The 15,000-nt window shown below is 44.2% G+C and overlaps 1 protein-coding gene across 3 annotated transcripts in view; it reads left to right on the top strand.

Annotated features, from left to right (window-relative positions):
• LOC105908560 (SH3 and multiple ankyrin repeat domains protein 1-like) overlaps positions 1–15,000 on the top strand; it is a 50,459-nt gene that overhangs the window by 2,833 nt on the left and 32,626 nt on the right. For 2 of the 3 annotated variants that reach the window (XM_031560813.1, XM_031560811.1), the window contains exons 2-8: positions 3,546–4,135; positions 7,722–7,925; positions 9,743–9,814; positions 12,195–12,303; positions 13,772–13,923; positions 14,100–14,267; positions 14,773–14,814. In XM_031560813.1, coding sequence (XP_031416673.1) covers positions 3,590–4,135; positions 7,722–7,925; positions 9,743–9,814; positions 12,195–12,303; positions 13,772–13,923; positions 14,100–14,267; positions 14,773–14,814 — 1,293 coding nt within the window. In that variant the 5' untranslated portion in view covers positions 3,546–3,589. The remainder of the gene's footprint in view (positions 1–3,545; positions 4,136–7,721; positions 7,926–9,742; positions 9,815–12,194; positions 12,304–13,771; positions 13,924–14,099; positions 14,268–14,772; positions 14,815–15,000) is intronic. The other variant, XM_031560812.1, reaches the window with a different exon arrangement.

Genomic DNA, 15,000 nt, shown 5'->3' with positions numbered 1-15,000 from the left:
CCATCAGTGTTTTTTCTGTCTGATGCTACTGATGCACAGTTGGAAGACTGTCACTGAAAACATTCAATTTCAAAATACCAACAACAATGACTGCATTGCATCATGACCATTAAAAGGCAGAGGGCTGGAGGAAGCCCAGACTCGCAGCATGGGATCCGTCCTAAAGCAGCCATAGAACCGTAGAACCCGTCCTGAAGCAGCCATGGCTCTGTGCCGTAGTTTGTCAGGCAGCAAGGATTCCCAGACCAGAATATGCGCTGGGAAGCACAAGCAGCACACATCTCCAGCCACATGTCAGCATTGCTTACGCTGACCCTTAGACCCAGGGGTGTACAGCTGTAGAGAGCAGCAGAGCTGTCAGAGCTGGCTTTGAGGACTCAAACTGCATTAAATCGCAGCTGCACCATACTGCTTGGCAAAAAAGACCAAGAGAAGAGAGCTAGAGAAAGGTTGAGACCAGTTGTAGCCCTCTACTCGGGGCTCTGTCAGGCCTGAGTTGCACTACCGACTTAAGAGCTAGCTTGTTTCGCAGCCAACGTGTCTGCAATACATCCTGTTAAAGATCTTTCTTTACATGCATAATCAGAATGATGTCGTGCATGGCAAGAGCCTTCCAAGTCAGCTCTGTGTGGGAGCGATACATGCCCTTGAACATGTGTTAGTGTGTGTTCGCGTGTATTTGTGTGGGTGTGTGAACGTGTGTGTGTGTGTGTGTGTGTGAGTGTGTGAACGTGTGTGTGTGTGTTTGTATTTGTGTGCAGAACAGCCCAGGTGTAGTCCCAGTATGCTGTTGAATCACAGGCACACTTAGTCAGCTCTCTGCACAACACTGCTGTCAAACAAACTTGCACATGCACACACACACACACACACACACACACACACACACACACACACACACACACACACACACACACACACACACACACACACTTTGTCTGTCTCCTCATAAACACATACACTGTGTTTCAGTACCACACAGTGACGCCTCAGACCGCACCATTCTCTGTTGAAAAAGGGGGTGGGCGGCTTTGTGGACCGTGTTGGTAGATTCTCATGGCCAGCTGAGATAACTGATAGCCCCTCCGGGTTTGGTCCTTTGCCACGGCTCAACCTCCAGAGACGGGAACAGGCAGTCGCTCACTCACTCCCTCACTCCCTCCGTCTGTTCTCCGTCTAGCATCTGAATGGGTCCGAAGAGCGATTATGGGAGAGAGGCTGGGATGGACAGCGTGTGTAAAGAGAGGGTGAAAGATGAGGACGTGGAGCGATGGAAGGGGAGAGGACTGAACTTGGCCGTTCCACTTTTCTTTGCGGGGCACCAAAGTGGGACAATCTGTTCCCTGGAAGTTCTCCAATTAAATTTTCTGGGGAGTGATTCACTGAAAATACATCTACACACTCTCCCTGTCCTACATATAAAGAGAGAGAGAGAGGGAGTGAATGAGAGAATGAGCGAGAAAGTGAGAGAGCGATGGAGAGAGAGAGAGAGAGAGAGAGATGGATGAATTTTGTGAGTGTATGACTTGATACCGTTGGGCCCTTTTGTATGTGAGCAGTATTTATGTGTGAAAAGTATGTACTGTATGTGTGAGCAGTATGTATGTGTGAACAGTATGTATGTGTGAACAGTATGTACTGTAAGTGTGAGCAGTATGTATGTGTGAACAGTATGTATGTGTGAGCAGTATGTACTGTAAGTGTGAGCAGTATGTATATGGGAGCAGTATGTAAGTGTGAGCAGTATGTAAGTGCACGCATGGCAGTGTATGTGCTTGTGCTGGTGAATGTGTGTAATCTGTCCTCAGTGTAGCCGTTTGGTCCATGTTTAACTTTTAGTAAGCTAAAGATCTTGGCTACCTTTAATGTTCCAGGTCTAGTCTGTGAGACAAAAAGCTAACGCTAGCCAGCATCTAAGTCCATGAGTGTTTATGAGTGGTTTATTCTAAGATTGATTTACACATACCATCCGAGCCTACACATTAGTCTCTCCTGCTTTAGCATCTCATCTGATCTGTCATTCTTCAAAGTGTAGCAAGACTTGTAGCATTACTAAACTCAACAAAGACACATCTCCATTTCAGAGCGTGTAGCGAAGATGAAAGGTTGAATCAATGACACAAGTGCAAACTCCGGAACACATGTACATAGACACAGAACAGTGAGAATAGAAAAGAAATGAAATACTTTCTCTTTTCTCCTGTCCATTCCATCCCTCCATTTATCTTGTCCTCTCTGTACAGGAGAGATGGTGAATTTGTCTCTGTCACTCTTATCTCTATCAATCTCCCCTAATCACCTTGTGGCCTTTCTATTTTCTCATCTCTCAGAGACCACCAGTCCACTTCCAATCTCCTTCTCACTCCATCTCCCCCCACCTCCTCTCAACCTTCACTGGTGGAGTGTGAAGCAGCCATAATATACAAGGACAGAACTACCACTGGTGCATCAAATCAAAACACAACTATACTACTAGCCTACATAGATCCAAGATCCATCAGAAACGTACTCCTACTTCAGTTTGACTCACACCAGCAATTAGAGTGTCCTAGCCTATGAGTCCGTGGGTGTGTTCACTGTAAGACCCGGGGCAGGAGCCTTCATTAGGCTTCATGTGTGTGTGTGTGTGTTGGGGGAGAGTGTTGGGGTGCAGCGAGTGCGCAAGATTGCATCTCCACTTCGTCTTTGTTGTTGAAGTGTTGGTGGAGTTGTGATGCCGCAGACCGTGGAGAGTGTTTTCACTCCTTAGACAGAAACTGACGCTCACCAGACAAGCCTGCCTCACAAGGGAATCACTGGCATGACACACACACACACACACACACTCACACATACACACACACACACAACAGACACACTCTCATGGACACCCCTTTTTCCCCAATTTCTCCATCTGTTCTCACACCCTTTGTCTGAAAGTGATTACATGGCAGTATGGAAAAGGCATTTCTCTTTTCGTCTCTGTCTCTCTGTCTCTCTATCCCTCTCGAGTGCTCTCTGCCTTTCCCTCTTCTCCCCTGTTAGTTGGGTCTTTTGCAGGCTCGTCTACCCTCTGTTCGTCCTTCTCCCTCCCTATACTCGCTCTCTTTCCACTCCACTCGCGCTTCGAGGGAGAGAGAGAGAGAGAGAATGTGGGGAAACGGTATTGTTAGGATGTGGGGCACTCTTTTATCTCCACATCTCGTCTTTTCTAGTATGCTTTCTCCTCCTTTCTCTCTCTCTCTCCCTCTCTCTCACACACTCTCTCTCTCTCTCTCTCTCTCTCATACAGACACTCTTTGTCTCTCTCTCCTCTCCTTTCACAGATTTCCATTTTGCACTCACTTTGTTAACATTCAGTTGGAGGTCTGATTGTCTTTGCTCTTGATTAGTGAATTGATTACTTAATTGATGTCATTGCTTAATTAGGTTGCTTCAGCATGAGTCATGGTGGGAGGCTGCTTGTGAGCTCAACATCAGTTACCTACTGTATCTGGGACAAATGGTTAACTAAAATGAACTAATTTCTGTCTTTCTTGCTCCCCCTCCCTCCTCCTGTCTCCAAGAATGAGGTCGTCCCTGCTGCGGGTGGTAGCCATGTCCGGTTGCCATGACAACTGTTCAGCTTGGTGACGAAGTGCAGTGGAGGATGCTGGGTAACGCCAAACACTTCTTTCCTGGAGCACAGGAGCAGGATGGAGAAGAGGAAGAGGAGGAGGAGGAGCAGGGCAGGATGGACTGGCAAGAAGGAGGAAGAGGAAGGCAAAACGGAATGGTGGACATGGGGGACCAGGAGGAGGAGCTGGAGTTACGAGGGGGTAGGCCGCTGAGGGAGCCCAAAGGGGAAGGACATAAACCAGCGGCTATTGTGATTGGACGACAAAGGGGAGATAGACAGCCAAAGTCTTCCATGGCTGCTGTGCAAAGGGGGATCTCTTTCCCCACCAATCAGGAACTTGCTCAACTTCAACTGGCCAATCAGAAGCAGCTGTATCCAGCTTCAGCCAATCAACAGCAGCTGTATCAGGCACCAACCACTCAGCAGCAGAGGAGGCGTTACATGATGGAGCGTAGCATGACCACGGTGTCACCGCTAGAGGAAACTCACCTGACTATGTTGGTGTTCCGCATCGGCATCCCTGACATCAAGCAAACGGTCAGTGACACATACACATACTCACACACACACATACTCACACACACACATACTCACACACACACACACTCACACACACACATGCACTCACACACACACACATACTCACACACACACACATGCACTCACACACACACACACACACACATACTCACACACACACATGCACACACACACACACACACACACACACACACACGCACACACACACATACTCACACACACACATACTCACACACACACACGCACGCACACACACATACTCTCACACACACACATACTCACACATGCACACACACACACACACACACACACACACACATACTCACACACACATGCACACACACAATAGCTTGGGGAACTTCAGTGTGTTCACAAACTCTCTCTCTCTCATACACTCACACTCTCACACACACACACACACTTACACACACACACACACACAGACACACACACACACACAGACACACACACACACACACATACACAAGCCACTCGCACAAATACCCTAGCTTCCTGCAGATGCCCAGGGCTTAGGTAACTGTACAGTCAGCGCGTAGATATGTATTGATTGATTAGGTCCCTGCAGACTAGCACTGGAAGCATATGTTTCAGGCAGTTGTAGCAGTATTGACTACTTTTGGGGCAAATAATTGTGTTTCGAGCATTTTCTTCTAAATTGACCTGTTATAAAAAGTTTCACCCGTTTTCCTCTACAAACACCACACACACATCGAATAGACACAATAAAAATAGACATAGGTCAAATTATGGATAAGATTACCTACTCATACGTAGTATAGTATACAAAACCATGAATAATACTACATTTATTATAAGATAATACATTTGTGAACATGATCAGGTTTGGTAGAGTTACACAGACAGACACTTGGACAAGCAGTAGCATCCTTAGTTAGCTCCCCTTAAATACATCCAGAAGAGCTCACAAGGACAAGTGAAGTATGCTGGATGTTTTGCATATTCTAAACCTCTAAAAACCTTTGACTATTGTGATTCACTACAACATTTTCGGAATTTTGGTCTGTCAAAATCTTTTTTCTCTCCTACCAAATGTACCATTTTGTGTCAGTTTCCACTCTCTTGTAAGTATGTTCCAGCTAATATGAAGTATTTAAAGGCATAAATAGTAGAGACTTTTTCAGATTTCCTTCCTGACAAAAACATTGGCTGACCCCGAGATGCCAGAGGAAACACTATTTAATATATTTGATGATATATTTGGGTGTTTCGTATTTAATCATTGAAATGGATTGCAATGATTGCAATGATTTTGGTGCTAGCCTAGTCAGGAGCTTGTTGGGCTTGAGAATGCATAGCTCCAGTAGTGTAGAGGCTCACAGGGACTTGAGACTCTGTTGTTTCCTTCCAATTTCATACAGAATATAAACTTTCTCAAGACTGTAATTACTTCAGAATTGCTAAAATGTCACAAATCACTCCAGGCAGACAGTTAATGATAAGCTTTGAACACTGAAGCCAGAATGTTTGACAGACATAGTCCGTCATGTCCGTCAGACAACAATACACCATTACGCTTTTTATGATGTGGCTGAAAGTGACATTCTGTTTTGCAGTGAACAGAATAATAACCAAAATGATTAAATAATCATCAAGTCCCACAAGTAGTTTTGTAAAGGAACATTACATCAATATTCTATAATCTGCACTTTTCCCAAACCAATATTGGTAGCTATATGCTACTTTACACAAATACCTTATCCAGAGGGCCTTAACCCTTAACAGCAAAAGGCCTCACCCATAGTCTTATGATACACTGGGCAATGTTTTGGGGTTATATTTACATTTGTTTTTTGCAATGACCGGATAAGCATGAATGGCAGAACAAATTGTGGGAATTCTCTACATGTTTTCCAGAGGTCTTGTCCACAACGTTGCCCAGTGTGTCGTCAGCCTAGGGGTCACGGGCCTGGGATCCCACTGAGTTGTGGGTCGTGAGCTCAAGTCCCAGCACGTTTACAATGCTCCACATGTCAGATCATCTGCCCTCAATACAATGCTAATTTCTAATGAGCTCATAAGCTTTTAATGAGTTCTGGGAGAGACAGGCAGAGCAAACCAGAAAAGAGAGAGGAGGAGGAGGAGACAAAACGATCTGTAAAGAGAGGAGGAATGCTCACAGGACAAGCTTTTTTATTACAGTTCATATTTCTCTCAAATGTGTGTGTGTGTGTGTGTGTGTGTGTGTGTGTGTGTGTGTGTGTGTGTGTGTGTGTGTGTGTGTGTGTGTGTGTGCATGCTAATTCATCACTGGAGACATTGCCCATTCTGTCTGTGGCCTTTGTACTATCTCATCCAGGCACAACCTATTCACACCCCTAACTCCTGTTCAAATGTGTATCCCCACACATACTGTTTTATATATGAGTCAGGGGCTAGAGCTCTCCCCTTAGATCTCATTACATATCCCTAACCTCTTGGAGCAAGTATAGCCCCCCACACACACACACACACACACACACACACACACACACATACACACACACACACACACACACACACACACACACACACTAAGACACACACACTAAGACATACACACACACACACACACACACACACACACACACACACACACACAGACAAATGCTTACCTTGCAGAAACAATGTTATTGGATTGCACCAAAGGGAAGAACAAGAAGAACAATATTAATCCTGTACAGGAAATAAAGTGCTGGGGGAAGGTGGGAAAAGAGAGGAAGGATCAAATTAAACAAGTGCTGGGCACCAGGTCTCTTATCGCAAGTGTGTGTGTGTGTGTGTAGCTGGTGAATTAGCTTGTTACAACATAATTACAGTTTACTCATAATTGAGAAAGCCAATAATCTCTGCATTCTACATTCAAATTTAATCAACACACCAACACACGCTAACAAAATACATGACCATAGCGTGAGTCAAGCTACCAGTCTGGTCCTCCCTCCCTGGCTCGTTCTCCCTGTCCTGTTCTCTCTCCCCCTCTCTATCTGTCTTACACACACACACACACACACACACACACACACACACACACACACACACACACACACACACACACACACACACACACACACACACCACCCCCCCCCCCTCCGTAGTTTTCCTCCTGGGGACCAGGATTGCTTTGCATTGCTACGGCAACGGGAGCCTTGCTCCACTAATGAACTAGTTGCCATGCCAATGGTGTTGGCCACAGAATGAAGGGGGGAGATAGAGAGACGGGAGGAGAGAGAGAGAGAGTAAAAGAGAGAGAGGAAAGGGAAAGAGACCGAAATGTGGGGATGTTAAGGAGGCAATGGGATGAGATTGTGTGTGTGTGTGTGTGTGTGTGTGCATGTGTTTGTGTCTGTGTGTATCTGTGCACACTTACTGTCCTCTTTAGGCAGGAATACGCATTGCAGCTGTGCTGCATCTCAAAGGATTTAATGCACAAACACACACATGCTTACATACGGTGCCTCAGATGGTCACTGGAATGTACTTGTCTAATGTATATCCCTTCACCTCTCTCTATCTCTCTCCCCCTCTCTCTCTCCCTCCCTCTCTCCCTTCCTCCCTGTTATAGAAGTGTTTGCGCTTCGACCCTGATGCGACTGTGTGGAGTGCAAAACTGCAGATCATGTGTTCCCTGGGCGAGTCGCTGTGGGACGTTTACAATTATGGCCTCTTCCAGCCGGCCACAGACGGACGGGATGCCAACTTCCTGGATGAAGAGCGCTCGCTGAGAGAATACCCACAATCCTTTGAGAAAGGAATGCCCTACCTGGAGGTAATGTCACCTGAGTGCCCTCAATTCATTCACTCAATCAGTTCAACTGCCCTATATCACAGACTACAATACCCACAGTCCTCTCAAAGAAGGGTGCTCTATCTACAGATAAAATAGGACCAGGTGCTTAAAACCATCAATTCCCTGAATTGAAGTGCTATAACACTCAGATGAATTATATAAAAAAAAATGGTAGCTAATGTGTCTGTAAAACTACAGGCCCCAAGATCCTCTGAGAGTTTGCCTAGGCTATTTTAAGATGGTAGGAGACAGTGCTGTCAGAGAATTGACACAAGCTGACACACATTGGGGTTGCTGAAAATGGGATGGGGGACGCATGTTGTTTATCTATGAGTGTGTGTGTGTGTGTGTGTGTGTGTGTGTGTGTGTGTGTGTGTGTGTGTGTGTGTGTGTGTGTGTGTGTGTGTTTGTATGAAAGAGCTAAAAACCTCTGAACCTCACCACAATGCATGCCACTTATGCTGTCGTCTTGAGTATCCACCCTGTTAAGTATCTTTAAAATAGGGCATGACTAAGTATTTGCCCTTGGTGAAATATTACTCAGTATAATCACATCATGTCATGCTGCGGTACAGTGGACCTTAATGAGGTTTTTTTAGAAAACACACCATTAATTGGTTAAAAAGAGATCCGCCTCGCTTTTGATGCCAGAAGTGTGTATGTGTGTGTGACTCTGTGTGTGTGAGTGTGACTGTGTGTGTGTGAGTGTGAGTGTGAGAGTGAGAGTGAGAGTGAGAGTGAGAGTGAGAGTGAGAGTGAGAGTGAGTGTGAGAGTGAGTGTATGAGTGAGTGAGTGAGTGAGTGTATATGTGTGTGTGTGTCTGTGTGTGTGTGTGTGTGTGTGTCTCTCTGTGTGTGTTGCAGCACAGGTAGATGTAGGTTCTGTCCTCATTCCACAGCTCTCCCTCTGGTCACACATCAGCTGAGCGGAAAAGCAGAAAAAGGGGGAAGGGGAACTCAAGGATGGAGAAACTCTGGGCTAAAAAGACATACATGTGGAGGAGAGAGGAGGTGGAGAATAGAGGGATAGAGAGAGAGAGAGAGAGAGAGAGAGAGAGGTTTAATATTGAGAGCCACCCACTTTTCCCCAACCCCTCTGATGCCCTCTTGTGGTGTCTTTGAGCTACATGGTCTTTGGGTCAGTGTCTTATTTTAAATAGGCATTCCGATGGACTGGTTTGAAATGAACACATCAGCCAAACTTGCAATCATTATGGAAAACAGGGCAGTCTTCCCAAATGTAGGAGCTACTGAGCACACTTGGAGCCTGTTTCAAAAAAGTACCAAGGTCATTGTTTGTGGCAGACAGTTTGAAAAGTCTATAAGTGATTGTTCCTTTCATGTTTCAAATGTTTGTGCACTTAGGCGCTAAGCAAGCAGAAGTGTGTCAGTGTCCCAATATGGCATTGTGTGAATGCACATGTTAAAAGTGCGTCAGTGCTCAAATGACCTATACAACTGCAAGCCGAATATCCAGATTGGGAATTGAGGTCAAATGCATACTCTATCAAAAGAGGGAGACCTAAATACATTCTACACATCGTGTCGTGAGGTTCTCTGTGCTGCTGCAATGCAGCAATGCAAAGATTCAATTATTTCTAAATTTCATTATGATGCTTGCATTGTAATTTGCATTGCATTGTAACTTCACATTCTGCAACCTATTATCTTTCTTTACATTCATCCTGTTCATATCTTTCTCTCCTTCTCTCTATCTTCACTCCCCCCCCCCTCTCTCTCTCATTCTCTCCTTATTCCACTTATCTCTCACAAAAAACATGTTTATATGCACACAGTTTAGGTATAAGACCAGAGTTTACAAGCAGGCCAACCTGGATGAGAAGCAGCTGACCAAACTACACACTAAGGTACTACTGCTAACACAAAGGTGGAACAGAACAAGCGCTTGAAAGAGATCTGCAGGTTAGTGGTAAGGTTTGCACAGTTGAGAGTTCAGCTATGAGGCTTGCCCAGGTGAAACACTGTTCAGATGAAGCTACACATAACAGGGCTCTCAAGTGTCACGCATTGAGCGTGACAGTCACTCATTTCGGTCTTTAGTCACGCACTCCCGCCACACATCGTATTTCTCACGCTGAAAAAAAACTCTAGGCTATTTAATGTGCTGCAGCGCGCAAACATGACCTGGTCGCGCTGCCCTCACCATGGAGGAATCAAGCACGTCTTCCCGAATCCCCTGGAGTTCTGCCGTGAGGTGCCACTTATCAGCCAATAAAAAAAAAACTATAGCCAATCCGAAAAATACATCTGTTGTATCTGGGTAAGATTTAATGCAGCAACCAATGAAAATAAAGCATCCTGGAATTGCGCGCGATTGATCTTTCGAAAGTTTCGTTTACCTGAGGAAACTACTGGAGCTCCGAGCATCAGTCTTCTACAAAGAGTAAGTCGTCTCCTGTTTTAATGTTACAACAAATTCACAATGGTTTGACACAAGCAATGACAACTTGACTGCAGTTAGAGAATATTTCCGAGATGATTAGCATCAGTTTTTAATGAGTGTTTGTAGCCAACACAGTTTGCCTTTTCACTATAGCTTTGACTCCGAACTTCGTTAATAGGCTATAATAAATTCGAGCAGGCCTATTAAAAATATATATAGCCTATAATTCGAACGAATATTAGGCAGCCCTTAATATTCAATTATGTTATGGGCATTATTTTTTGTAAATGTGTTTGCTTGAACATTTTATTCAGATTCCGAGGCTTCTTCACGCCTGGTGAAGTTGTGAATCGCGAGCTCATTAGGCATACTAGCATGTTATAAATATCCTGGCCATGGATGCATTAATCACTGCATCTGTCTTTCAAAGATGTCAGGTAAAAAACAAATAAGCATCCTGTCCTTCGCCCAAAGGGGAAAGCCCCCTAAAAAGGCCAGATTAGGCCCAGAGAAGGTCGTAAACACATTAGAGGAGGAGATGGTGGAGGAGGAAGAGACAGTGCAGGTGGAGGAGGAAGAGACAGTGCAGGTGGAGGAGGAGGAGACGGTGCAGGAGGAGGAGACGGTGCAGGTGGAGGAGGAGGAGGAGGAGGAGGAGGAGACGGTGGAAGAAACAGTGGAGGAGATGGCTAGAACAAAAGGAAGAAAAGTCCCAGGAGCAGCCACCTACAAGACCTCTTTTAATAGTGAATGGACCTCTAAATGGCCATGTATTACTGTAGGAAGCACCAGCTCATATTACTGGTGCTCTATCTGCGCCAAGAGACCTCCTGTGCCCATCCAGGTGTGCGGGATGTGACAAGGCACATAGTAAGGGGCATCAGGCCAAACAGCAGGCACTGAAGTCAACCAGCACAATTAATACATCTAATTCTATGACTATGGCATATATAATGGGAACCAATACTAAAAATGATAAAAGAGTCCAAAAAGGCATAATAATAATAATAATTCTCTTTCTCTCTCTCTCTCTCTCCCAAATTGAATACATACTTTGTAATTGGTTGAATTGTCAGTGCCATGTGTCAAATCTTTTCTGCAAGTCTGAGCAATTATTAACAACAACAAAACACTAATAATAATATGGGGGGGGGGGGCTGGTCTGTGGGCATACGGCAGGGGCGGGGCGGGTGGGCCGGGGCGTCGCGGGGGGGGGGGGATATGTCACTCTTGCCTGTCTTCAAAACTTGAGAGCCCTGACATAATGTAAAGGAGATTGAAGTTAGGAGAAATGGAAGAGATATCCTGGGGAGTGGTGAACAGGTGCTAGCTAGTGTAAGACATCGTATGCATGAGTGGTTATATATGGAAATGGTGTAAGAGAAAGATGATAGATATTGAGATCTATAGCTCTTGTACTAGTGCAGTCATAATTGGTGTACAAGTGAGGGTTTATGCAGGTTCAACCGTAAGAAATGAACAGGTAAAATATGGTCAAGGTGTGAGACTAATTTAGTAATGGTCTCTCGGTTGTCAGCTGACAAAATTAGCATGAGTTAGCATTCAGGTGAAACATGCTATAGCTGCTAGTTTTACCCAAACTGCTTCTGTTGCAGTTAGCATAAACCAAATGAGAAAAAATCCTATTCACATGTAAAACACCACAAAAGGCCTGAATACACGGGCATGACTCAAATGTGTTATCATAATACAGCTGCAGTGATATAAATATATCTGTGTCAGTGGAAATTATAGTTCTGAGAAGAAGAAAAAAAAAAGCAGGCTGAACTTTCAGATATTTTTTCCGGAGATTCAGATATGTCTCCGCTTTCCCCTTGCCTCAGGCCAACCTGAGGAAGTTTTTGGAGTACATCCAGAGTGCATCTCTGGACAGGATCACCAAAGCACTGGATAAAGGCCTTGACCCAAACTACCACCACCAAGAGAATGGAGGTGAGTTTAGCCGCTTAGCCAAAGTTGAGCGCTCACACTCAAAACAGCTATCCCTCCACATCTCCAGGTTGCCTCCAGCTTTATTGAAGGTCTATACACTAAATAAAATATGCAGAAATCTTGAGCAGATATGGACTGAAATATGTCGAAATCCACCAGATTCTATGGAGGTGCTCACTCCATCACATTTACAATATTGTAGCAATTTTCTGAAGTCTGAATAGAATCCTTTTATTTTTTCCACAATAGTTTGCTTTTGGCACCATTGCATGGGTGCAATTCATGTCCTGAGATGCTAGAATTATGGATTTATAGATCCCCAAAAGATCTGTGCACTTCCATCACAACGCATCTGAAAGTTTGAGCTTCTGGCCCAGACTTCACAAAAATAATAAAGGGCAGAGAGTCTTGAAATGATGATTTTTTTGTTGTATGATAATTGTTTACCAAATGCATTGCTTCATTTGGAGCCATTGCTCAAGTAGATTGAAGTAATATTGAAGAAATTACTTTCCCACCACAGCTCTCCAAAATTCTCTCTCTGAAAATGAATGTTACATTTTTATAGAATCCCACAACGAACATAGTGGGAAATTAATTTGATCTCCTCTCACAAAAAATGGCGTTCAGTTAAGTAATAATAAGCTCTCTATTGTAAGGGAAAACAAATATGTTGTGGGGGAACATAAAACTATTGCAAGGGAATGAGAAAGTAAATGAGAAAAGTAATTTCTCACTGACATTTTATGAACTCTGGAAGAAAATTATAAAAATGATAGAAATTATAAAAATGAATGATAAAATATTCATTTCATTCATTCATTCATTTATTGTTAGAGCGCTTTGTGTGAATCTACTTGTAAGGAAGTGGTACATTGATGAGTATACATTTCTTTAAATACAAATATACCGGTATGTTGCTACATGATAAAATAACTAATTTGGTTTCTAAGAAAATGTTTGATGAAGATTTAGCCTTGTCTGATTTTCTTGCCCAATTTACCTGGTTTATAATGAACTAGATGACAGCCAAGGTTTGTCCACAAGTCGGTGAGAACACAATTAAGAGCAAAGGCAGTTAAATTTTTTTTTTAAATTAGAACATTGAAACACCTGAAACAGATACAGATCAAGGATGACGTCAGTATATTTAATTAACAAATAGTTAAGTTAGTTAAGATGTTTAATGATTCCAGATTAGTTTATATTATATATTATATATATATTAGGATGTTAGGGTCCAGGTCCAGTATATAAAAGAATGGTACTCTAAAATGTGTATGGAGTGTACTTTTGATAAATCACACAATCGAATGTGTTCTCTAGAGTTGGAGGATGTTTCTGAGGTTGGGAATGGTGTACAAAGAGTCATGACAGTGCAGAGCAAGGACTATGCTGCCTTTTTATGTCTGTATAAGTGTTGGCAGTTGAATGAAGATGTGGTACCCCCCCCCTCTCTCTCTCTCAGAGACGCCCCTGACTCTGGCAGTGCAGATGCCTCAGGGCATAGAGGTGGTGCGGTGCCTAGTGCTTAATGGAGCCCATCTAGATTTCAGATCCAGGGAAGGACTCTCACCGCTACACAAAGCAGTTCGAGCACACAACCACGTGGCATTGCAGGTAACACACACACACACACACACACACACACACACACACACACACACACACACACACACACACACATATAGTGTACATAATACAGTAGATGTCCTCGTGGGATGTAAGCTTGAGTCTCTCTGTTTTCTAGGCATTTTACATTAGATAACAGCACTGTATGTGACCCCCCCCCCCAGATACTACTGGCTGTAGGAGCATCTCCAGACTATAAGGACCGCTGTGGACTGACGCCTCTCTACCACTCCGTACTGGCAGGGGGCGACACCTCGTGCTGCGAGACGCTGCTCTACTACCGAGCCCGTCTTGGAGTCAGAGACGAGAATGGCTGGGATGAGTCACACCAGGTGTGTGTGTGTGTGTGTGTGTGTGTGTGTGTGTTTGTTTGTTTGTGTGTTTTTTTTGTGTGCCAGTGTGTGTTTGTGTGCCAGTGTGCTGTAGTTTATCAGTTTGCGCACTGCCTGATTGAATGTGTCTGTGAGGGTGTCTGTCACACTGTCTCCAGGTGTCCCTGTCTATCTTCTCTCTCCCTTCTTTCTCTCTTTCTCTACTGCTGTCTTAAACACGTGTGAGTTGCTCTGCATCTGACCAGTAATGGATTGTCCTGCTCTCTCTGTCTTTCTTTTTTCCATCCCCCTATCAGTCTCCATCTCTCTCTCTTTCCACTATGGCTTCATCCCTTCATTCTGCCACTGCCACACACATGGCTTCCTACCCTGGTCTCCTCTTTCTCTCAGTCTGTCTTCTGTATCTGTTCCTTTTGCTTCTACTCCTCCTCTGTCTCTCTATCTTTCTCTCTGTCCTTCTCTCCCTCTCTCTTCTTTTATCTCTTCCTCCTCTCTCTCTCCATAGATGAGGGACCCAGAGGCATTTGGAATGCAAGAAATACACAAGGTACTCCTCACACACGTCAATCCATCCTCTCCCCTCTCTCCATCTCTCTCTCTCTCTCTCTCTAGCTCTTTATCATTCCTTTTGTTTTTTCTCCCTTTCTTTTACCTACTATCACTAGATGCTCCATCCCTTTCTGCTTCCCTCCTTTTCTTTCCTTTCCCTTCTTGCTTTCTCTAGCCAATGAAA

This window comes from Clupea harengus, chromosome 23 (assembly GCF_900700415.2).
Source record: "Clupea harengus chromosome 23, Ch_v2.0.2, whole genome shotgun sequence".
Taxonomy (NCBI): domain Eukaryota; kingdom Metazoa; phylum Chordata; class Actinopteri; order Clupeiformes; family Clupeidae; genus Clupea; species Clupea harengus.
Note: the sequence above shows the minus strand (reverse complement) of the source record. Positions and strands in the feature narration are given on the sequence as shown.